The 23,329-nt window shown below is 33.8% G+C and overlaps 1 protein-coding gene across 1 annotated transcript in view; it reads right to left on the bottom strand.

The window, feature by feature from the left end:
* Positions 1–23,323, bottom strand: part of Ankrd31 (ankyrin repeat domain 31) — a 176,679-nt gene extending 153,356 nt beyond the window's left edge. The window contains exons 1-4 of the mRNA XM_048800131.1: positions 23,013–23,323; positions 8,615–8,688; positions 3,442–3,551; positions 94–134 (exon numbers count right to left, since the gene is read on the bottom strand). Of these exons, the coding sequence (XP_048656088.1) occupies positions 94–134; positions 3,442–3,551; positions 8,615–8,688; positions 23,013–23,116 (329 nt within the window). The 5' untranslated portion in view covers positions 23,117–23,323. The remainder of the gene's footprint in view (positions 1–93; positions 135–3,441; positions 3,552–8,614; positions 8,689–23,012) is intronic.
* Positions 23,324–23,329: the final 6 nt, after the last annotated feature.

Raw genomic sequence — 23,329 nt, 5'->3', positions numbered from 1 at the left:
ATTAGTAAAACAAAGGTAATGTGTTCATGTTTAATTTAAAAAAAATTTTTTTTAAACCCACAATATAATAAAGCCAAAAATTGGTATACTTACTGTGACACAGCTTGATTTTGTGCTGTTTCATCTTGAGGTTGCTAGGAAGAAAAACAGTAGTTTTTTTTATATGTGCTAATCTAATAAAACAAGCTAAAAAATTAACATTTAAGATAAGTCTTATATTATTTTATTGTGGCAAAATATACATAAAATTTACCATAATAACCATTTTTAGATGTATAGTTCTATGGTCTTCAGTAATTCAGTTGTTGTACAACCACTGCCACCATTCATCTCCGGAACATTGTTGGGTTCTCAAACTCCATATCCTAAACACGAATACTCTATTTCCTTCTCTCTCCACCCATGGCAACCATCATTCTACTCCTGTCTCTCTGAGTCTGACTATGCCAGGAACATCATAAAAGAGGCATCATACAATATTGTCATATGGGGACTACTTTATTTCACATAGTACAATGTCTTCAAGGTTCATCCATGTGGTAGCATGTATCAGTATTTTTCCTTTTTTTAAGGTTGAATAATCTCCATTTCAGGAATGTGTCACATTTTGTATACCCATTCATCATTGAGGACCCTTCCATTGCTTCCATCTTTCTTGGCTATTATGAATGCTGCTACTATGAAGATAAGTGTACAAATATTTCTTCAAGTCCCTGCTTTTAGTTCTTTCAGGTGTACCCTCAAAAGTAGAACTGCTAGATCATATAGTGTTACTATGTTTAAATTTTTGAGGAAACTGCCATATTTCCCATAGGACTATACCATTTTATATTCCCACCTGCAAAGCACAAAGATTTCAATTTCTCTACATCCTTATCAACACTTTTTTTTTTGTAGTTGTAGATGGACAGAATGACTTATTTTATTTGTTTATTTGTATGTGGTGCTGAGGATCAAACCCAGTGCCTCATGCATGCTAGGCAAGTGTTCTGCCACTGAACTATAGCCTCAGCCCTTGATAATGTCTTCTGACATTTTTTAATTTCCATTAAGTCTTTCTAGGTCCTTCTTAACATGTATTTTAATGAATCCACCTCTACATAGAGATAAGGGTACAGAAAGGGAAAAGGATTCAATCTGGATCCACACCTCTCAGACAGAGTCCTGCATTTCAGAGAAAGAAGTGGTAGAAGTGGCCTGCTTACAATAACTGCAAAACTGAATAATAATAATTATTATATTTATAATAATAATTTTATTTTATAATTATTAAAATGTTTTATGATAATTTTAATTATTAAAATAATGCTTATTATATTATTTATTATTATTCCCTAACAAACAAGTATCTTTGAGGTGACCAAATATTGATTATGAGACTAGCAATGCCCACTGTATTACTCAAGGATCTCCAGAGACACAAAACCAATAGAGGTGTGTGTGTGTGTGTGTGTGTGCATGTATATACATATATATGGTATTTATTATAAAGAGTTGACTCCCATGATTATAGAAACTAAGTCCAAATCTTACACTGTAGGCTGTCAGGCTTGAGACCAAGAAAGTTAGGGCTGAAGTTTCAATCTGAAGGTCTTCAGGCAGAAAACCGAGAGAGCTGATGATACAGATGAAGTCTAAAGACCAGCAGGGAAAAGCTATCCAAAGTAGGCTGATAATCAAAGTAAGCTGATGGAGCAGTTGAGGTCCAAAGGCAGCCTGCTGGAGAATTCTCTCTTGCTGAGAGAGGCAGGTCTTTTTATTCAAATCTGGTATTCAACTGATTTGATGAAGTCTACCCACAATACAGAGGGCAATCTGTTTTACTCAAGTATACTGATTTAAGTGATAATATCATCTGAAACATCATCACAGAAAAATATTTGAATATCATCTGAAACATTATCACAGAAAAATATTTGAATATCATCTGAAACATCATCACAGAAAAATATTTGACAAATTATTTGGATACTTCATGACTGAGTCAAGTTGACACACAAAATTAACCATCCCACACAACTTTGATAGATACAATGTCTCCAAACGTATCACTAAACTCTCCAACTGAAATCAAAATTTATTTATGTAAAATTTAAAAACTGATTCTTATGCAGCACATTTAAAAACTAGAAAAGCTATTGCAAGACCCAAACCAAAAGTATTTCAAGATTTCAAACCAAAGGTATTGAAAGATACCAAATCAAAGATCCTCTATTTCTTCTGTTTGTCCTTATTTAAAATAGGCCATAATTTCTAAAATATTCGTCTTTGAAGTTGAAATGCCAATTGGTATTTGAGTATTTAGGTAGCAATTACTTAGAACTCTGATTCAATTTATAAAAACAATATACTTCTTTCTTTAACTCGGAGAAAGTATTTTACCAGATCTCTCCATTTCTATATGTGATCAAATCAATTTCTCTATATAGTTAAGTTTCAAAAGGTTTATTTTCACAGTCCTTTAAAGCAATTTTTCCAAGCTAGCCAATCATTGGAAACTACTTGGGAGGCTTTCAAAAAATGGGAATTTCCAGGTTCTACATAAGCATAATCTGGAAATTCATATTTTTAAAAAGCTATCCAAAGTAGGTTGATAATCAAGCTTTCAAAACCATGTGCTAAGGTACATTCGAGGACCTGGTATAATAATTACATAGCAAATGCTTATAAGATAAATGGAAAAAAATATTCTTATTTCACAGTTACAGAAGCTAGAGGGAATTTTTTTCTTCATTCAGGAATTGTAAACCCAATTTTTAAACAAATTATTAGGAGTCAAATAAGGCTATCTTAGTTTCAAGGACAAATATTTGGTGTTAAATTTTTCTCTTTATCAGAAATAAATACTGTGATAAATCTTCCTAGCTACAATATTAAATAGACCCTCACAGACAGTCTTTGCAACTGCTGACAGTTTCTACTAACTGAAGTGCTTACTGAATTACCCCTTACCATTCCCCTTGGTGTTTGAATTCAGAAACAAAATTCTTAAGCTAAGTATGCGAATGTCTACACAACACACATATTCATACACATAAAACAACAGAAAGGTTTTAAGCGGCCCAAATCTCAAATTGTATTATAAAGACTAGCATCTTCTTCACAAATTTAAGATGATCTCTGACATACAATGGAGATGAAAGTCTCAATTATTACATCCTATTTTAACCTTGTTCCTTTCTCTTCCATATCTCTAACAAAAAAAAAAAAAGAAAGCTATGGGCAGGGGGGAATATTACATATCCCCCCCCAAAAAAACAAATGAACTTCATCAAAGCTGTAGTAAAGAAATAGAATGACTGATTAAGAGACTGTTTTAAAGGGAGGAAAAAGGAAAAAAGCAAAATACTAGACAAAAGAATTGTCACTGTTAATTTTCCATTGAGATAACATTTTCAATTTTTAATAAGTGTGTATTCAATCATACTTATGGCTCCACACCTGTAATACTGTATCCGCACTAAGAACAGTCATCATCTTATTTTCATTCATTTGCTCTTGCAGACCCTCACTGAGTTTGTGCCCAAGTTGAATCTCAGGAGAAGGAATGCCTAGAATGAAATAAAATCATAAGTCATTTGCAATAGTTTTATTGATCTCCTTTGACTCAGGATTTCATAGATACTGCAAAATTTCATTAAAAGTCATTTTGTAGGAGCTAAGGATATAGCTCAGTGGTAATGAGGGTGATTAGCTTCTGCAACTCCCTGGGGTTCAATCCCCAGCATAAAAAAAAAAAAAAACTCAAAACCAAATAAAACCCTTTGTGTATAATTCCTTAACTGTCACTGTTATGTGCCAATGTTTTTTTTTTTTTAAGTTTCCAGTTAGCAGGAGACACATATGCTACACTGAATGAAATACTACTTTATTTCTCTGTTTCAGGATGAATGAATACAACCAATAAGTACAGAAAATGATATAGACTTAAATACCAAAAAATAAATAAATAAACTTTTCCCCCACTTCATTTTAGATCACATTTTAAAACTCATAATATTAGTAGATAATTGAAGAAAAACCAGTTTTGTTCTCAAAAAGGCAAATAAAACTCGTATTTTAATTTTTTTCAAGTTCCTAAAAAAAATACCAAAAAAAATGAATAGTTTCTTTTTGCTTCATCCGTAGCAACAATGGAATAAAATGAAATGTACCTCTTATAGATCAAAAGATGGGAATGGATTAGAGGAAAATTAAACAAATGGTAAACAGCTTTCTACGGACAATGTTTATATCTCTCCCGAAATTCTCATGGTGAAGCCCTAACCCCTATGTGATGATATTAGGGGGGCCTGTGAGAGGTAATTAGGTTTAGATGAATTCACAGGAGTGGAGCCCTCATATGGGATTAGCATCCTTGTAAAACAAGGAGAGAAACCAGAGTGTTTTCTACATAAGAACACAGATCAGATCATATAAGCACACAGCAATATGCCAGCTGTCTGCAGGACAGAAAAAAGGCCCTCATCAAGCACCAAATCTCCCAGCACCTTGATCTTGAACCTCCAAGATCTTGGAATTCTTGAGAAATAAAATCTGTAGATTAATGGGGCTGGGGATGTGGCTCAAGCGGTAGCATGCTCGCCTGGCATGCGTGCGGCCCGGGTTCAGTCCTCAGCACCACATACAAACAAAGATGTTGTGTCCGCCAATAACTAAAAAATAAATATTAAAATTCTCTCTCCCTCTCTCACTCTCTCTTTAAAAAAAAAATCTGTAGATTAAGCCATTTAAGTTATTTTGTATAGCAGCCCAAGTCAACTAAGACACAGTTTGCCGCTCAACATAGGAAAAGAAAGAGCGTCCTTAAAAGTAACTCTGGATTTCTTACATTAGAATTCCAAAAAAACCTCCCAACTCAGAAAAAATGTGGCCAACTAAAATCGCAAAAAAGGCAAATTGGAAGCACACAGTGGGTAAAGTCTCGTACTTCACTGAGCTTGCTGCCTATACCTATGAAACTTAATATGAATACTGTAGCCACCTACTCTGTATAGGATATTTTCCTTACCTCGTACAAAAATGTACTAAAACCTAAAGATGATAAAATAATGTAGTGATGGCACAGAAATAGTCACATAGATCAGTGAAACAAAATGGAGTGGGAAATATATATGTGTATATATGACAATAATTTTATTTTAAACAGAACAAGATTACTCAAAAAATAATATTGGATTTCTTTAGCTATTCTGGGTCTCTTACTTTTCCAGATGAATGGAATCACCATTTGACCCAGCTATCCCTCTCCTCAGTATATACCCAAAGGACTTAAAAACAGCAAACTACAGGGACATAACCACAACAACATTTATAGCAGCACAATTCACAATAGCTAAACTCTGGATCCAACCTAGATGCCCTTCAATAGATGAATGGATAAAAAAAAATGTGGCTTATATACACAATGGAATATTACTCAGCAATAAAAGAGAATAGAATCATGGCATTTGCAGGTAAATAGATAGAGTTAGTGAACATAATGCTAAGTGAAGTTAGCCAATCCAAAAAAAAATGCCTAATGTTTTCTTTGATATAGGGAGGCTGATTCATAGTGGGATAGGGAGAGGGAGCATGGGAGCAATAGATGAACTCTAGATAGGGCAAAAGGGTTGGAGGGGAAGGGAGGGGAGCATGGAGTTAGAAATGATGGTAGAATATGATGATCATTATTATCCAAAGTACATGTATGAAGACATGAATTGGTGTTAATATATTTTGTATACAACCAGATATGAAAAATCGTGCTCTATGTGTAATAAAAATTGTAATGCATTCCGCTGTCATATATAAATAAAAATTTAAAAAATATTGGATGTGTAACTATTAGAATAAAAAAATGTTTAAAATAATAATATTGAGGCAAGTGGCCAACCATTTGAAAAAATAAAGTTAGATCCTTTTTATTTCCCCATATGCCAAAATACTCTAAAGATATTAAAGATATGAATGCAAAAGACATAAATAAATGGAAATAAAGATAGAATATATTTTACAGTTTTGAGGTAGGTAAAGTAATTCTATGTTTGGGGAAAAAAAAAAAGAAACCCTGACAGAAAAGACTGACAGATTATACTATATACTTTACCACAAAACATATCATGAACAACATTAAAAGGTAACCAAGAAACTGGGTAAAACTATAATACATATGGCACAAGTTTGTATCTTTTACACATAAAATGCTCTTATAAATTAAAATATTAGGAAACATATGCAAGCAATTCACATTCAAAAAATAATTACCTGGCAAAAAGTTAATATGTCTTGCTGAATCTAGGGGATAAAAACCGTCTTAGGGGCAATATGTATCAACAGCTGATGTGTAAACCCCTTAACAGTAAATCAACTTCTATATTATTCTTCTAAGGTAATAATCAGAAAAGTAAGCTATGGTAGATGTACAAAGATATTTATATTTGTAATAATATTGAGAAACATCATAAACATGTTTATTTTAAATAAAATACATTCATATGATGGAATAATATGTAGCAATTTAAAAGGTTGGTAGGCTTGTTTGGTACCTCTTTATAGCAACAACTGAGGATGCTCTGGCACTTGCCATATTCTACAAAATTCCCAAAGAGGAGTCAAGACTAAAAACAATGGTCATATTAGATTTGAAGGTGCTGAAGCAGGATGATCTTGTGGTAGGCTAAGATACACTTAATAAATTCATGAAAGTCTACTGCGAACAGGGTTTGTCAATGAGATAAACTGGAATCCAACTTGACAATCAGTTGGTCAATGAAAGAGACACACCTGGTGCAAAGGAAGGATGAAGGTTCAATTAATGTATTCCAGTAGCAGATAGGTGTCTTCTTAAAAGAAAACTTGCTACTTTCCTCCAAAACATTATTCTCACAGAGTACATTCTCAGTTGAAAACAATAATTTGGTTTCACTACAGTCTTTACTACCAAAGTATAGTTTTGTCTTATTTCTTTATTTTCCCCTTCCCCAGTCCTTTACTGTGCATAAAGTAACAAAGCATGTGACCAAGAATATTGCCTTTTTTAAAAAAACTAAATGGCCAATGTATGCTTTGATCAAAATCAAATAGAGATGGGATGGGGAAAAATATTGGTTCTGTAAAAATAACAAACTATCTTCATTAGTAGCATGCTTACTCAGCTTTTCTGTTTCACTAAGTTATTTTATTTTCACTATTGTAACTAAAAAGTAAACAAAACATAAAATCCTTGCATATCTTATTTGATTGGAAATATTTAATGGTTTTTACTTGTTGTTGTAAATCAATAACAATTTTATAACTTTTTTATATGTAGTTGTTATATGTAGGGCAATCTGTACTTAAGTAGGGAAAAATTACTTCAAAAAAATAATGCTAGGTAGTTTTCCCTTCATTCAAGCATTTCTTGTTTAAATGAACTTCTTACTTAAAATGAAAAATTAAAGTTAAAAAAATTACACAAGATTGTGGTAGATCAATATAGACAAGGAAAGAACCACATGTAAAAATGATAACAATTATGAAGATATTCATCTGGCATAAAAAAACTCTAGAAGGATATACCAATACTAAACACTGGCAAAGAGAGCAGACTACAGAAGGAAGGAGTAAGGGATGAAAATAACCATGGTAAGTAGTTATTGTCCTTTTCAGTTTCTACATTATATATTTCATAATTTAAAATTATTTTATATTGTTAATAACTGACAAAAATAATAAATGTCAATTCATTTGGTAAAGGAAAGGGAAGGAAAGTGTGGTTGGAATATTAAAACTATGTTTTTCAAGTTCCTAAAAAAATATCAAAAAAAATGAAAAAGCGTGGTTGGAATATTCAAACAAATCTCTAACTCCTTTCTGGTAGCACTTTATAAATCGTAAGATGGCATTCTGAAGACCCATATTACACATTGTCTCTTCCAACTGCCAAGTAGAAAAAATACTTAAAGGAGAAACTGTGATCTTCCATTAGGCTACCAGATATGTACAGTAAAAGGACTCTGTACACAAACAGTACACAAAAATTAAAAGACCTTCGTGGGTATTAAAAATTGTTTTACTCTGTTTTACACCAATTCCTAGACATCCTCCAAAATAAAAGGAAGGTTCACAGAAAAAAAATCCATACAAAGAAATAATCTACATTTAGTCAGCTACTGCAGAATTGATCTTATAAGATGCAGTTTTCTAGAAATATTTAAATCAACCTAGAAGTGGGCACAGGAAGTACAGCTAATTGGTAAGTGAAATGTAATTTTTAAAAATAAACATACCAAGTATATGTGGTGTAATTTTAGTCTGTAAGAATAAGTGTAGTTATTAAGAAATATTATTTACTTTTACGAATAAGCTATAGGTTTAAGGTAGAGATTTTGGCAGTCAGGGGCAGACAAGCTATCAAGAGTGCTACTTTAATGTCTATGGATCATTTCTAGGAGTCTTAAATATCTTCTGGAAGCTACAATTCCTATTTTTGTCCCTTCTATACCTTAACAGACCTTACAGTCTGTTACACATATTTATAAGAAACTAACTTTGCATAAAGTTAAGAATAAGACTAAATATAAAATTGTAATAATGGAACAATAATAGTTGGGAAAATAATATGAGAATTCTTATTGAAAAGAATCATTCTCACCTTGGCACAATCCACTTATACCAGGATGAACACTGAACTCAGATCTAAGAGATTTGTCTTGATCAAAGAATAACCTTTTGAATACCAAAAGAGAAAGCACATTATTATCATGTCTCTGAAACAAAGACTAAGATTTTAACTATCATTTTTATTGTACTTATGCTTGCTAAAATTCTTAGTTACACCACTTTTAACATTTTTATTTCAAAGTATTATTTCAGAAATGTCCACTTTAATTTTTGGATTTATTTCTCACTATGTTTGAGACAGCATCAATGTGAGGAAAAGAGAAGACACACAGCCTTAGCCTTTGAGAAACTCTAAATCTAATGAGGGATATACAATTTTAAAATAACAGTAATTCTCCCTGGTAAGTATGCTACTCAGCAGACATAAGTATTTATCTTTTCTACTGAAAGGTAGGCAAAGAAAATTAGGTATGTGATGAATACCTATAGACTCAGTTACAAGGGAGCCTGAGGCAGGAGGATCACAAGTTTGAGCCTAGTGTGGGCAATATAATAGGATGCCATCCCAAAAAATATATAAAAAAAAATGGGCAAAGGACTTGAAAAGACATTTCTGCAAAAAGGAAGTACAAATGGTCAGTAAATACATAAAAAGATGCCCAATATCACTAATCATTAGGGAAATCAAAATCATGTGATATGCCACTTCACAATCCTTAGGACCGCTGTTGTTAAAAAAAAAAAAATTTAAAGTATTGGTAAGGATGTGAAGAAACTGGAATGCATATGTATTGCTGGTGGAAATGCAAAGTGGCATTACTATGAAAAATGGTATGGTGATTCTTAAACTTATTAAAAAGAACTGCCACTTGATTTAGCAATTCTACTTCTGGGTACATATGAAAAAAAAAAAACTAAAAGCAGGGACTTGAACACATCGTTGTATAACTGTGTTCAGAGAAGCATGATTCATAAGAGCCAAAAGGAGGAAACAACCAAATGTCCCTTAATGGATACATGGATAAATATGGCATAAACATACAATGGAATAGTACTCTGTTTTAAAAAGAAATGCAGATAGATATATGCTGTAACATGAATGAATTTTGAAGACATTATGCTAAGTGAAATAATCCAGACTCAAAAAACCAAATATTACATGATTCTACTCATATGAGGTACCTAGACTAGTCAAATTCATAGAGACAAAAGGTAAAATAGTGGTTGGTATGGATGGAAGGAGAGGAGAATGAGGAGTTATGATTTAACAGGTATATGATGTCACTACAGGATGATTAGGAAATAGTAATGGTTGAAGAACAATGTCAATGTACTTAAATATACACTTTAAAATGGTAGATATGGGGCTGAAGCTGTAGCTCAGTGGCAGAGCACTTTCCTAGCATGCACAGGGCACTGGGTTCAATCCTCAGCACCACATAAAAGAAAATAAATAAAATAAAGGCATTCTGTCCATCTACAACTACAAAAAAAAATTTTTTTAATGGTAAATACGGTGCCAGGTACAGTGGTACCTATAATCCTAGCAGCTTGGTAGTCTGAGACAGGAGGATCACCAGTTCAAAGCCAGCCTCAGCAATTCAGCAAGGCCCTAAGAAACTTAGTGAGACGTCTCTACATAAAATATAACAAAGGGCTGGGGATGTGGCTCAGTAGTTAAATGCCCCTGGGTTCAATCCCCAGTGGGGGGGGAGGATGGTATAGATATGGTAAATTTTATGTAATGCACATTTTACTACAATAAAAATTAAAAAAACAAAACAGTTTTCTAAAATCTAAGAATGCAAAAATGAATCATCTATGCTAAGGCATGCATGTGTAGTTTGGTACTAAGGGCTTTTGTTTACTTACTTGTTCATGTTCCTTTCTACTTTTTTAACTGAAAATTTCAAATACAAGTACTAACTCTGCCCCCTGCTGGTCTCCCAATAGATTTTTTTGTCTTTTTTAGTTTTTTAAAGAATTTAACCTTTATTTGTTGTTTTAATGTGGTACTAAAGATCAAACCCAGAGCCTCACCTGTGCTAGGCAAGCATTCTACCACTGAGCCACAACCCAAGCCCCCCAATGGACTATTTTAAAGTGAACTCTAAATACAATAACCATTTCATATGAAAATATTTTGTAATGTTAATTCTCAAATACAAAAATTTAATATAACAATAATCATGTCTTTGAAAATAACCATATCATTACACCTAAGAAGTCAATAATTCCTTAATGTTATTAAATTTAGGCTGTGGTAAGCAGATTATAAAATAGCTCCTGATATGTATACCCTATGTAATTTCTTCCCTTGAGTATAGGCTGGACCCAGTAACTCTTCTAATGAACAGAATATAGTAAATACAATAGAATGTTACTTCTGAGACTAGCTCACAAGAAGACATGGGCTTGAATCATGTTCTCCCTTTTATACTCTCTCTTCTTCCCTCTGATGAAAGTCAGCATGTCATGCTGTGAACTATACTATGGAAAAGCCTACACAGTAAACTTAAAGTGGCCTCCAGTCAAGAGTCAAAGATGAAGCTGTGGTAAGGATATGGGGAGGGGTACACATATACATTGCTGGTAGGACTACAAATTGGTGCAATCACTCTGAAAAGCAGTATGGAGATTCCTCAAAAAACTAGGAATGGAACCAACATTTGACCCAGCTATCCCACTCCACAGTATATATCCAAAGGAGTTAAAATTAGCATACTACTATCCTGTATATTTCAGTAAAATGTTAATTAGACTTAAGCACACACTTGTAATCCTAGCAGCTCCAGAGGCACAGCAGGAGAATCATGAGTTCAAAGCAAGCCTCAGCAATTTAGAGAGGCCCTAAACAACTTAGTGAGACCCTATCTCAAAATAAAAATATAAAAACTACAGAACACTAAAGAAAGAAATTGAAGAAGAACTTAGAAGACAGAAAGATCTCCCATGTTCTTGGATAGACAAGAGTTAATATTGTCACAATGGTCATACTACCAAAAGCACTATGCAAATTTAACGCAATTCCTGAAATTTCAATGACATTCTTCATAGAAATAGGAAAAGCAGTCATGAAATTCATTTGGAAAAATAAGAGGCCCAGATTATTCAAAGCAATACTTAGTGAGAAAAGCAAAGCAGGAGACCTCATAATACCAGACCTTAAATTATACAACAGAGCTATAGTAAAAAAACAGCATGATATTGGCACAAAAATAGGCAAGAAGACCAATGGAACAGAATGGTAGAGACAGAGACAAACCCACAAAAATACAGTTATCTCATTCCTAGACAAAGGTGCCAAAAGCATACACTGGAGAAAAGATAGCCTCTTCAACAAATGGTATTGGGAAAATTGGAAATCTATATGTAGCAGAATGAAATTTAACCCCTATTTCTCATGCCACACAAAACTCAACTCAAAGTGGATCAAAGACCTACGCATTAGACCAGAAACCCTATACCAACTAGATGAAAAATGTAGATCCAATACATCATCATGTCAACTTAGGAAAAGAATTCCTCAACTAGACTCCTAAAGTGCAAGAAGTAAATTAAGTATCAATAAGTAGAAGGCCATCAAATTAAAAAGCTTCTTCACAACAAAGGGAATAATCAATAACATGAAGAGGAAGCTTACAGAATGGAAGAGAATCTTTGCCACCTACACCTCAGAGAGAACATAAATCTCCAGGATATATTAAGAGCTCAAAAAAATTACCACCAACAGAACAAACAACCCAATAATGGGCAAAGGAAATGAACAGGCACTTCACAGAAGAAGAAATACAAGTGGTCAACAAATACATTAAAAAATGTTCAACATCTCTAGCAATTAGAGAAATGCAAATTAAAACTACACTAAGATTCCATCTCACTCCAATCAGAATGGCAACAATCAAGAACACAAGTAACAATAAATGTTGGCAAGGATGTGGGGAGGGGTACACATATACATTGCTGGTAAGAGTACAAATAGGTGCAATCACTCTGAAACGCAGTATGGAGATTCCTCAAAAAAACTAGAAATGGAACCAACATTTGACCCAGCTATCCCACTCCTCAGTATATATCCAAAGGAGTTAAAATTAGCATACTACAATGACACAGCCACATCAATGTTTATAGCAGCTCAATTCACAAAAGCTATGACACCAACCTAAGGGCTCTTCAACAGATGAATAGATAAAGAAAACATGGTATACATACATAATATTACATAGGAAAATGTTGAATTTTAGAATAAGTTGTAACACAGCAAAAGAAAACTAATAATAGTCATATTTTTCCAACTGTGTCTCTTCATAATCACTATGTTCAATTCAGGATCAAAAAATATAAGTGTGGGCTGGGGATGTGGCTCAAGCAGTAACGCACTCGCCTGGCATGCGCGGGGTACTGGGTTCGATCCTCAGCCATAAAATAAAGATGTTGTGTCCACCAAAAACTAAAAAATAAATATTAAAAAAATTCTCCCTCTCTCTCTCTCTAAAATATATATGTGTGTGTGTGTGTGTGTGTGTGTGTGTGTACCTTGATACACATTTACATTTAAATACTATGTCTTTTTACTTTCTTTTAAAATCTATTGATTATCCTTTCTTCCCTGACCCATTGAAATTTATTTATTGAAAAAACTGAGTTGTGTTTCCTATGGAGTATTCCACATTTTGGAATTGCTGATTTCATGTCATCTAACATGTTCCTCTGTCCCCGTATATTTCCAGTAAAATGTTAATTAGACTTAGAAGTCTGATCTAATTAAAGCTCACTTTTGGAGAACATGTAGGTACTTAAAAAAAGCAATAACAGAGTATGATTGATATTCTTTTTGTGATGTTAGTGCCCATTGATGACCACTGCCTACATCCACTCATTACTTCATAGGGAATAAATGGAATGGGGTATTTTAGTTTATCATTCTTTCTCAATTTATTATTAGAAGTACATATATTAAAAATCTTTTGCTCATTAGTTTGTAATTACACTCAGTTAAGACACATTATAAGGGAACTAGGAAAGGTAAGATAAATGCCAATTAGCAGGGAACTAGGAAAGGTAAGATAAATGCCAATTCTTTCTCTTTCTTGACTAGTTTTCAGAATAAAATAAAGCTTTTTAAAGACTATTTGGAACTTATAGATTTAAATCCACTGCTGTTATTATTCTTATCAAATTCTTCCATTTTTGCCTAGTAAAAACTTCTTCAAAGTGGCTCATGATGATCTTACTTGTTATGGGCTGAACTGTGTCCCCACAAATTTCTTATGTTGAAAACCTTAACCACTAATGTGACTTTATTTGGAGATAAACACTTTAAAGAGGTAATCTAGATTAAATGAGGTCACTAGGATCTCATTTAATAAGTCTAGGGCCCTTCTATGTAAGTACAACTGAGGAAAAGACCATGTGAAGATACAAGAAGAAAACACTGCTTACAAGCCAAGTAGAGAGGCCTTAGGAGAAACCAACCCTGCTGGCACCTTGATCTTGGACCTCTAGCCTCCAGAACTGTGATTGAATTAATTTATTCATTTAAGCCACCAAGTCTGTAGAATTTTGTTAGGGTATCCCAAGCAAACTAATAACACCATTAGTTCTTAACTATCTTCACGGCATAAGATATTCCAGGTTCATCTTAAACATCTCTTGCCTCAGACCTAAAACATCATTTCCAGTGAGACCTTTGCTCCTTTTAGGAGAAAGCCATATTTACAGTCCATAAACTAATAATTATCATTAATAATGTGATTACTTAAGAAAGTTATTTTGTGTTTCTCAGCACCAAGTGGACTTTCGCAAAGATCCGAATGCAACTGGCAAAAGCAGGTTCCCTACTTTGCTTCAATGCTAACTAAAAAGCTGCATTTCTCTCCAAAATCTAGTAAATAGGAGCCACTTTGCCTTTATATGTATTATATGTATTCTGTATATATTTTCCTTATTACATAAGAAAGCATCACTAAATTGGAGAAGTTTAAAATGTTTCAAGGTTTCATGCCCAGCACAGAGGTGCCTTTTTTTAAAAAATCATGTTGTACATGATAAAAGGGTTTGAAAAGAAATCCTTAGTAAATTACCATACAAAAAAAATCTATCTTTTTTCTTTTTTTCTCTTTTTTTAGTAAACTGCAAAGTTGCCCATAATATTTATCTGCTTTAATTTGTATTTTGTGACTTTTTATAAAGGTTTATTGAGTAATTTTTTATTTGTTCCAATTAGTTATACATGACAGCAGAATGCATTTCGACACATCATATACAAATGGAGTGTAACTTCTCATTCTTCTGGTTGTACATGATGTAGATAATATTCTTGAAACCTAAGAATTAGATAATTGTTTTTATTTTTTTTAATATTTTTACCTTTATTTTTATTTACTTATTTTTATGTGGTGCTGAGGATTGAACCCAGTGCCTCACACATGCTAGGCAAGCGCTCTACCGCTGAGCCACAACCTTTGCAGGAATCTTATTCATGTTTATTCCTTATAATTATGTAAAACATTTACATGTTCAAAACACAAATGCATAAAACAAGACCTACACAGAAAGAAATTTCTAACTCTGTCCCTTCACCTACCTATTCTCTCCTTCCTGATTCTTGGTTAACTAAATCCCCAAACTTCCTAATAATGCCAGCAAAATTAACAACATAAAGAACTCCTGGATTGTGGCTCAGTGGTAGAGTGCTTGCCTAGCATGTGTGAGGCACTGGGTTTGATACCAGGTATCACATAAAAATTTTTTTTTTTAAATAAAATAAAGGCATTGTGTCCATCTACAACTAAAAAATAAAGTTTAAAAAAAAAAAAAAAAAGAACTCCAGTCCTTAACTTTTCTAATACATCCTCCAAGAAAGTAAATACAGGCACCTGCTGTAAGGAAAAAAAAAAAAGCAATTTTCTTGGCTCAATTTCTACTGGCCATTACTAATGATTAAAAATTCATTACTCAATCCATTACTGCAGTGCAGTTTTCAGGTAAAACATTAACTTTAATTTCCCTAAAAAGCAGAATTATTTTAACTCTTAAAATTTTTTTTTTAACCTAAAAACTACACAAAGGGTCATGGAGGAATCTGGGGGAATAATGGAACTGTTCTTTAACTTGATTGTGGTAGTAGTTACACAACTGAATGTGTTTGTCAAAACTCACAGAATATCAATGCTAAAAAAAAGTAAATTTACTGTATGGAAATTCCATCTTGAAAGGTGGAATATAAAGGCACATCAAAATATGCCACTTTATCCTAAAAATTACTTTAAGCTAAAGGCAATTAGAAAAACTGCAGTGGAAGAAGAGCATTCTAATCTCCTCTTTTTCTTCCTGAATATAGGAGATAATAACTTCTATGTAAAAGATGCCTTCCCTGTACAAGAAAAAAAAAACAACAACACTATTTTATAGGGAGTTAGTCTAGAAAATTCTGTACAAACAGACCTTAATTATTATCTCCCTTTAATCTCCATACATAATTACTTTTTCATAAGTGTCTTTGTTCAACTTAATACAAAAGCACATAGATTTTTGTCACTTCTTTGGTCTTTATTCCTTTACAAGAAATCCTATGTCATATGAAACTTACATTAAATTTATATTCTTTATTCCTATGCCAATTTAATCCTCAGACCTAGATGGGACCCTGAGAGGGGAGAGGTAAAATTTCTGCCCCTATTACAATCTTTTTTTTTTAATTTTTTTTTAGTTATACATGGACATGATATCTTTATTTTGTTTATTTATTTTTATGTGGTGCTGATGATAGAACCCAGTGCCTCACATGTGTGAGGCAAATGCTCTGCCACTGAGCCACAACCCCAGACTTCCTATTATAATCTTAATGCAATAAAAAAGAAAAAGATATCACATATTAATAGTCAATATGTAAAACTTATAAATATGATATTATACAATAAAATTACCAACAAGACTTTTTGTTGAACTATACAACTGATTCTGAAGTTCACACTATAAAGTAAATAAGTGTGGCTAGAAAAATAAGAATAAGGAAGGAACAACCTATATTATTTTCTGATATAAAATATTTTCAAAATGTAATACTGGCACATAAATTGACAGATCAATAAACAGAATAAACTCCCTTGAAATAAACTCATTATATATAGGGATTTAGTATATTAAAGAGGGGACATCTCAAATCAGTGAGAAAATGATGATTTTTTTCAAAAAAAATGATACTACGAAAATAAAGAAAATATTTAGAAAATAATTTAGTTGAATCCATACTTAACCCTCTACTTCAAAAAAATTCCATATGAATCAAAGATGTAAATGCTAAAAAATAAATCAAACAGTACTAGAAGAAACCAAGGAAGAATTCTTTTATAACTGCAGTGGGTGGAAGAAAGGCCTTTTTAATCATGAGACAAAACACAAAAAACTCAATTATCAAGATAATAAACACCCAATCTCTTTGACATAGTGCTTCTATTTTGAGAAAATAGTTTTACGTGTGTTCTTAAACATATATGTATTTAGAAAATATCTCTGAAAGAATAACAAGAAATCAAACACATTGGTTGCCAATGTTAAAAAAAATGGATGGCTCACTGAACAGAGATGAGGGAGACTTTTTATTCAGTCTTTCATTACAATCTTTCATACAGTTTTTTAATTTTGAGTCATGTAAATGTAGTATCTATTCAAAAGTGTTGTAGCAAACATAGGCAATGAGAAGAAGCAGAAAAAGAAATCCCCTCTGTTTCTACCTATATTAAGACTTTGCTTTATTTTCTTCTTGCTTTCTTTCTATACAGGTTTAAACTGTAAATTCTTTTATAAATATTGGATACATCTGTACAAGGCTTTAGAAACTACATTTTTTTCCACCTAGGAATATATTCAAACATTCGCAATACCATTCAAAATCTTTCCCAAACCATTAAATATTGATATCAGAAAGATATATCATAAATTTATTTAAGAATCATATGATCCTAAATAACTTACTTGTTTTTGAAATTTGAACTATTGCAAATAACTGAGATAATTTTCTAATATGTAAATTATTGATTATAATTTTTACTGCTTCTTTAAGGAATGATTTAAGACTATTTTTAATCCTAAAAGGAAAATGAAGACAGTGGGCTCCAGAAAAATTATTCCTTCATGTTCAATCAAAAAATAAGTGAAAACAGAACTTTAATTTCCTGAAGCTTAATTAAACCAAATATTAGTCAAGAACTAATATTCCAAAAGCCACAACTACTTCATTATGGATGTAGTATTTTATTAATAAAATATAACTTTAAAATTTTAAGAAAAGAAATGCTGAGAACTTTTAACTATTAAGAGGAAAGGGAAATTTAGGGGGAAAACCTGAAATACTTTTCCCTGCTTTGTTAAAGCACAGTGAAGCTGTGATCCCAATGACTCAGGAGGCTGAGGCAGGAGAATTGTAAATTCAAAGCCAGGCTTGCAACTTAGGCAGACCCTGTTTCAAAATAAAATATAAAAAGGGGCTAGAGATGTAACTCAGTTGTAAAGTGCCCCTGAGTTCAATCCCCAGTACCAAAAAAAAGTACAATGAAAATTTTCATGACAATTAGGGTTTCAGTTTTATGTTATCAAAATTTTGACAGCACAGAGTCCTAATGCCATACTGAGTCTGATTCACCAAAAAAAAAAAAAAAATTAAAATATCCTTTTACAGTAACACCTCTAAAAATAGTAACCATTCTGCATTCATCAGTGCAATAGCCTCAACTTTGACATAGATCCTGCCCCAAATGGTTGTTTTCATTAGCTAATTTAATATGATTAATTTTGTTTCCTGTACTTTATATTCCGTTCCTAGCTTCCTCAAGTAGGAGCATCTCCTTTTTAATAAGTATTTTATTTTGTATTAATGTTTTATTGTTTGTGTTTATTTTTATTTATTTCCCCCATATTTTTATTGGTACATTATAATTATACATAATGGTGAGATTTGTTGTTACATATTATAACAAGTATTTTCAATCTAGGCAATTCATATGAATACATTACTAATCTATCTTGAAGGAACAGAATTAATACCTATCTTTCAGGTTCATAGGTATACTATGTGCAATTATAATGTTCAGAGGACATGATTATGGAACTACCCCACTGTTACATAAATCTGAGTTCAGGTCACTGAAGATAAACTCAAATTCATGTAACAATGAGGTAGTTCCATAATTCCGAATAGGATTAAATTGAGATATAACCTTCATGTTATTGAGCAGTTAACATACCAGAGGCTGAGACAGAAAATAAGGTTTGTTAATAAGTACCCAGAGCATATATAAGAAAAATGAATCTTGCCTCTCAGGGGAAAAAAAAACTCACAAGCAAACAAAACCCTGTTAGTATCCTGAATTTTTACAGCTTAGCAGCAATACCTATAAAGCCACAAAGAGGATTAAATGTACCTTAGGACAAGATTTCTCAGGCTCTCAAGTGCTTCTTCTGAAAGTACTGCCTCTTCTAATCCCAAAGGTCATGAAATTCTCCATTCTCATCAAAAACATCTTAGCAGCTACAGTTCTTCAGGAATACTGAACTATATGGAACCGTATAATGTTCTGCCTGTTGGAGATCCCTGCCCTACTAGGATCTATACTCCTCATTCCAATCAAAATTGGGAGCTCCTACATGATAAACAGCCAAAATTAATTATACAGAAGTAAAGAAGATAAAGAAAAGGAAAACCAAAAAACCTGGCATTTGGCTCCAGTTCTGCTTAGACTTTGTTTCACTGAAAGAACACTAATTTTTAATATTAGTCTAGAAAGTTTGAAAGAATGTTCCTACCACATTGCAGATAAATATTTAAAAATGAATTGGGGGGGCGGGGGAGACTGGCAGGCCAAGATAGAGTGAGCCATCTATAGCCTATTTCTCTAACTCATTACAACTAAAAACTCTAGAAAACTATTTTTTAAAGGCTATCTGAGAACTCCAAAAAGTAAGCAATATCAGGTTAGACTGGAAACTGAAAATGAAATCTGAATAATCACCTGTAATATCCATTTATTATTAAAGTTTCAGTTTATTATTTCGTTTGGTTTTGTTTGTTTAGTCTCTTTGGTTTTTTTTTTGTTGTTGTTGTTGTTGTTTTTGTTTTTTTGTTTTGTTTTGTTTTTTGTCTAGTAGCTTTGATTTAAAGTCTAATCCCAGAACTACACAGTGGACACAGCATCAAAAAAGAAAGAAAGAAAATACCTATTTCCATCCAGAAGTGTATAGGAAATCACTGGGTTTTCTTTTGTTTCTCTCTGATTTCCCAGCCCTGTCTCAAGGCCAGTCCCAGCCTCTGACCTGTACCAATACCAACCATGCATCTGGGGCACTTAAATACTAAAGAAAAAGCTTTTTTATAATAGAGGAACTGGGAAAGGGAGTCTGTGTAAGTTTGAGGAGTATGGGAGAAATCCCCCTCTTCTCTCTTAACTCTTTGCCCTAAAGCCTGCTCTAGCTATAGGAAATTGTTAAGAGAAACTTGTTTTTCTGGTCACATGAAACAGCAAGCAGGTATAGGGAGTGAAGCAGGTATAAAAATCCTGGAGAAGAGATAGGGAAAGGAGAGTCACCTGTACATGACCCAACATAAATTCCAGACATAGTTCTGAACTGTTCCATATGTGGAACAGACCTTAGGAAGCATTACTAAGACTTACAGAACTGAACTATGATATTAACTATTGTTCAACATCCAGATTACTTCCTTGATGTACACACAGACAGACTCAAATAGCACAGGAAAGACTAACGTAACCACCACACAAGACACATACAGAAGGCAAAACAGAAGACAAAGTCTAAATTAGTAAACTAGGTTGACTGCCTATCAGAATAAATAAAAACCAACACTCTCTAAAGGATTTTAACAAGGTCAAGAGTCCACAACATAATATATTCAAAATGTCCAGGATACAATCCAAAATTACTCAACATGAAAGAGATCCCATACCCCATAACCCTGGTGTTGAAAATATAAGTCAAAGAGTTTAAAGCAACTATCATAACCATCTTCCTTGAGATAAAAAGAATACTAATCAAATGGATGGGAAGATTGAAATTCTCGGGAGAGAAATATAAACCTTGAGAAACCAAATGGAAATTTTAAAAAAATTTTTTAGTTGTAGATGAACACAATATCTTTATCTATTTATTATTTATGTGGTGCTGAGGATGGAATCCAGTGTCTCACATGTACAAGGCAAGTGCTCTACCACTGAGCTAGAATCCCAGCCTCAACCAAGTGGAATTTTTTTTTAAATATTTATTTTTTAGTTTTAGGTGGACACAATATCTCTATTTTATTTTTATGTGGTGCTGAGGATTGAACCCAGGGCCTCATGCATGGTAGGCAAGTGCTCTACCTCTGAGCCACAACCCTAGACCCCAAGTGGAAATTTTAGAGGAAAAGTTTTGAGGGACCTGTGGTTGTGGCCCAGCGGTAGATTGCATTAGAAATTATATGGTTTGAAAAACTGAGAGAAAATTTTTAAAAATTTTTAAAGATAAATAAATAGAGGCTCAAGGATCTGGGAAGTAATATCACAAGATCTAACATCCACATCATTGAAGTACCAAAAGGAAAGGAGAAAGAGTGGTATGAAAAAATATATTTGAAGGAATCATGACAGAAAAACTTCTAAAGTTGGTGAAAGATATTAATTTACAGATTGAAGAAGCTCAGTGAACTCCAAACAAAAAAAAAGAAAAGAAAAAGAAAATCATGCTCCATAATCAAACTGCTGAGCACCAAAGATAAGAAAAAACCTTGCCTTTGTCTTCTGTTTTGCCTTTTGAGATCAGTAGAGGGTAGGGAGCAATTGGGATATATTCCATGCTTTTATAATTATGTCACAATGGATCCTACTCTTATGTATAATTAAAAAGTACCAAGAAAAAAGAAAAAAAAACTTTGAAGGCAGAGAAAAAAGTTACTTTACATACAAGAGAACAATAAATCAAATTGAGGGGGTGAAGTACAGCTTGACTAAGGGGGCAGCACACATTTTTTTTTTTACAGTAATGAAATTGTTCTGAATCTTGATTTGGAGGATGATTATGAGACTCCATGCATTTGTTAAAATGCTCTCTATATTCCAACAAGAGCATAAACTACTATATATACACATATAAAAGAACCAGAAACCTGGATATCACTCTTTACATTCTTCCCTTGCCCCTTTATATAATCAACCAGCATCTCCTACCAAATCTACTTCCTAAAGATTTCTCAAATTTGACCTTTTCCCTCCATTCCCACTGGTTCTTCCTAATTTAATCCCCATCATCTCACTCTACTTTGCTCCCAAAGCTTGCTTTGCAAAAGAAGATCCCTGCTTGAACAGTACCAGCTTTAAACTGGAAGCTTCTTAGAAATGCAGAAACTTGGACTTCACTGTAGAACTCCTGAACTGGAATCATCCACAATTTAGCAGAATTCCGGAGTGACTTAAAAGCAGACTAAAATTTGAAACCCCTAATTTGGGGCATACCAGAGTGAATGGAAATCTAATTATGATGAGCATCTTAACCAGAATACACAGAACACACATGAGGCCTTACATGGCTGCACCCTAGCTTCCTCTTTCACTACTTTCCACATCATACTTTACAATTCTACAAGATTTAACCCCTTGTACGTTCCAAAACACATACCACAACTATGCCCCTCTATACCTTTACCTCTTTCGATCCTTGGCCAAGAATTCAACCTCTTCCTCATCTGGCTAATTCCTAACACACCTTCAAGCTTTTATTCATAAACCAACCCTAACAAACTCTACCCTGAGGTTGAGTCTCTCTGGGCTCCTAAACTATCTTGGAAATACCTCCATCCCTAGATTTCCTGTGGAATGTTGAAATTATCTGCTTAAGTGTTTTTCCTGGTCTTAAGTTTTCTCAAAAGCAAGCAGCCCTATCCTTTCGAGTCTTCCTGTGTGGAGCACAGAGAAGATGTTTAAGAAAAGCTTTGATGAACTGAAATTCCAATTTTTTTGTCCTTCTACAACATCCGTTCAGTTGGGTCGGGACCAGTTTCCCTATCACACAGTCTTTTCCTGAGAGAAATGCTGTTCATTAGCTTGAAGCAAAACTCATTTGAGGACTTCCATCCCAAGACTGTTGTGCCTGTGCAAAAGTAAATACAGCCCCAGTCTAAGAGGAAATAATTTTTTTGGTAAATGCCATGAGGCCATATACTGTAAACCGTATTTTGTCGCTAGCAGGCGAGTGAAGGGCCCATGGTTGTTGCTTACTTAAGAATTCTCAGCTCAGGCGTGGCTGCCCCCTCCCCCAAGGCTCTAACCTGCCCACGAGCCCTCAGCTTGAGACCCACGACTTCACTCCACCCGAGACCCTCAAACAGCGCTTGGGCCCCCAGTGGCACGAGGGTTTGAAGCTGCAGGCCTAACTGTGGTCACCTTCTCCAGGGCAGCTCGTCGTCTTCAAAGTCGCTCTCTGTCACCGACCCCTCAATCACAGTTTCATCACTATCCGAATCTAGGCTCTGGGCGCCTTCCTCCATCTTCTCTTTGAAGGCGGGATCTTTTCTACCCTCCTCTAATTTCCCCTTTTCAGCAAGCAAAAGGACGCTTTGCGGGCCAGGGGAAATTATGAGTTTAAAATAATAATGGTAAAATTCTTGACAAGAGACGGGCCTCGCTGGGCAGCTCAGGACGCCCAGGGCTCTGCGAGCTGCGCGCGGTCACCGACCGGCAGGCGCTCCCGCTCCGTCGTC

Source organism: Marmota marmota, unplaced genomic scaffold (assembly GCF_001458135.2).
Source record: "Marmota marmota marmota unplaced genomic scaffold, marMar, whole genome shotgun sequence".
NCBI classification, from domain to species: Eukaryota; Metazoa; Chordata; class Mammalia; order Rodentia; family Sciuridae; genus Marmota; species Marmota marmota.
This window is presented reverse-complemented; position numbering and strand designations above follow the sequence as displayed.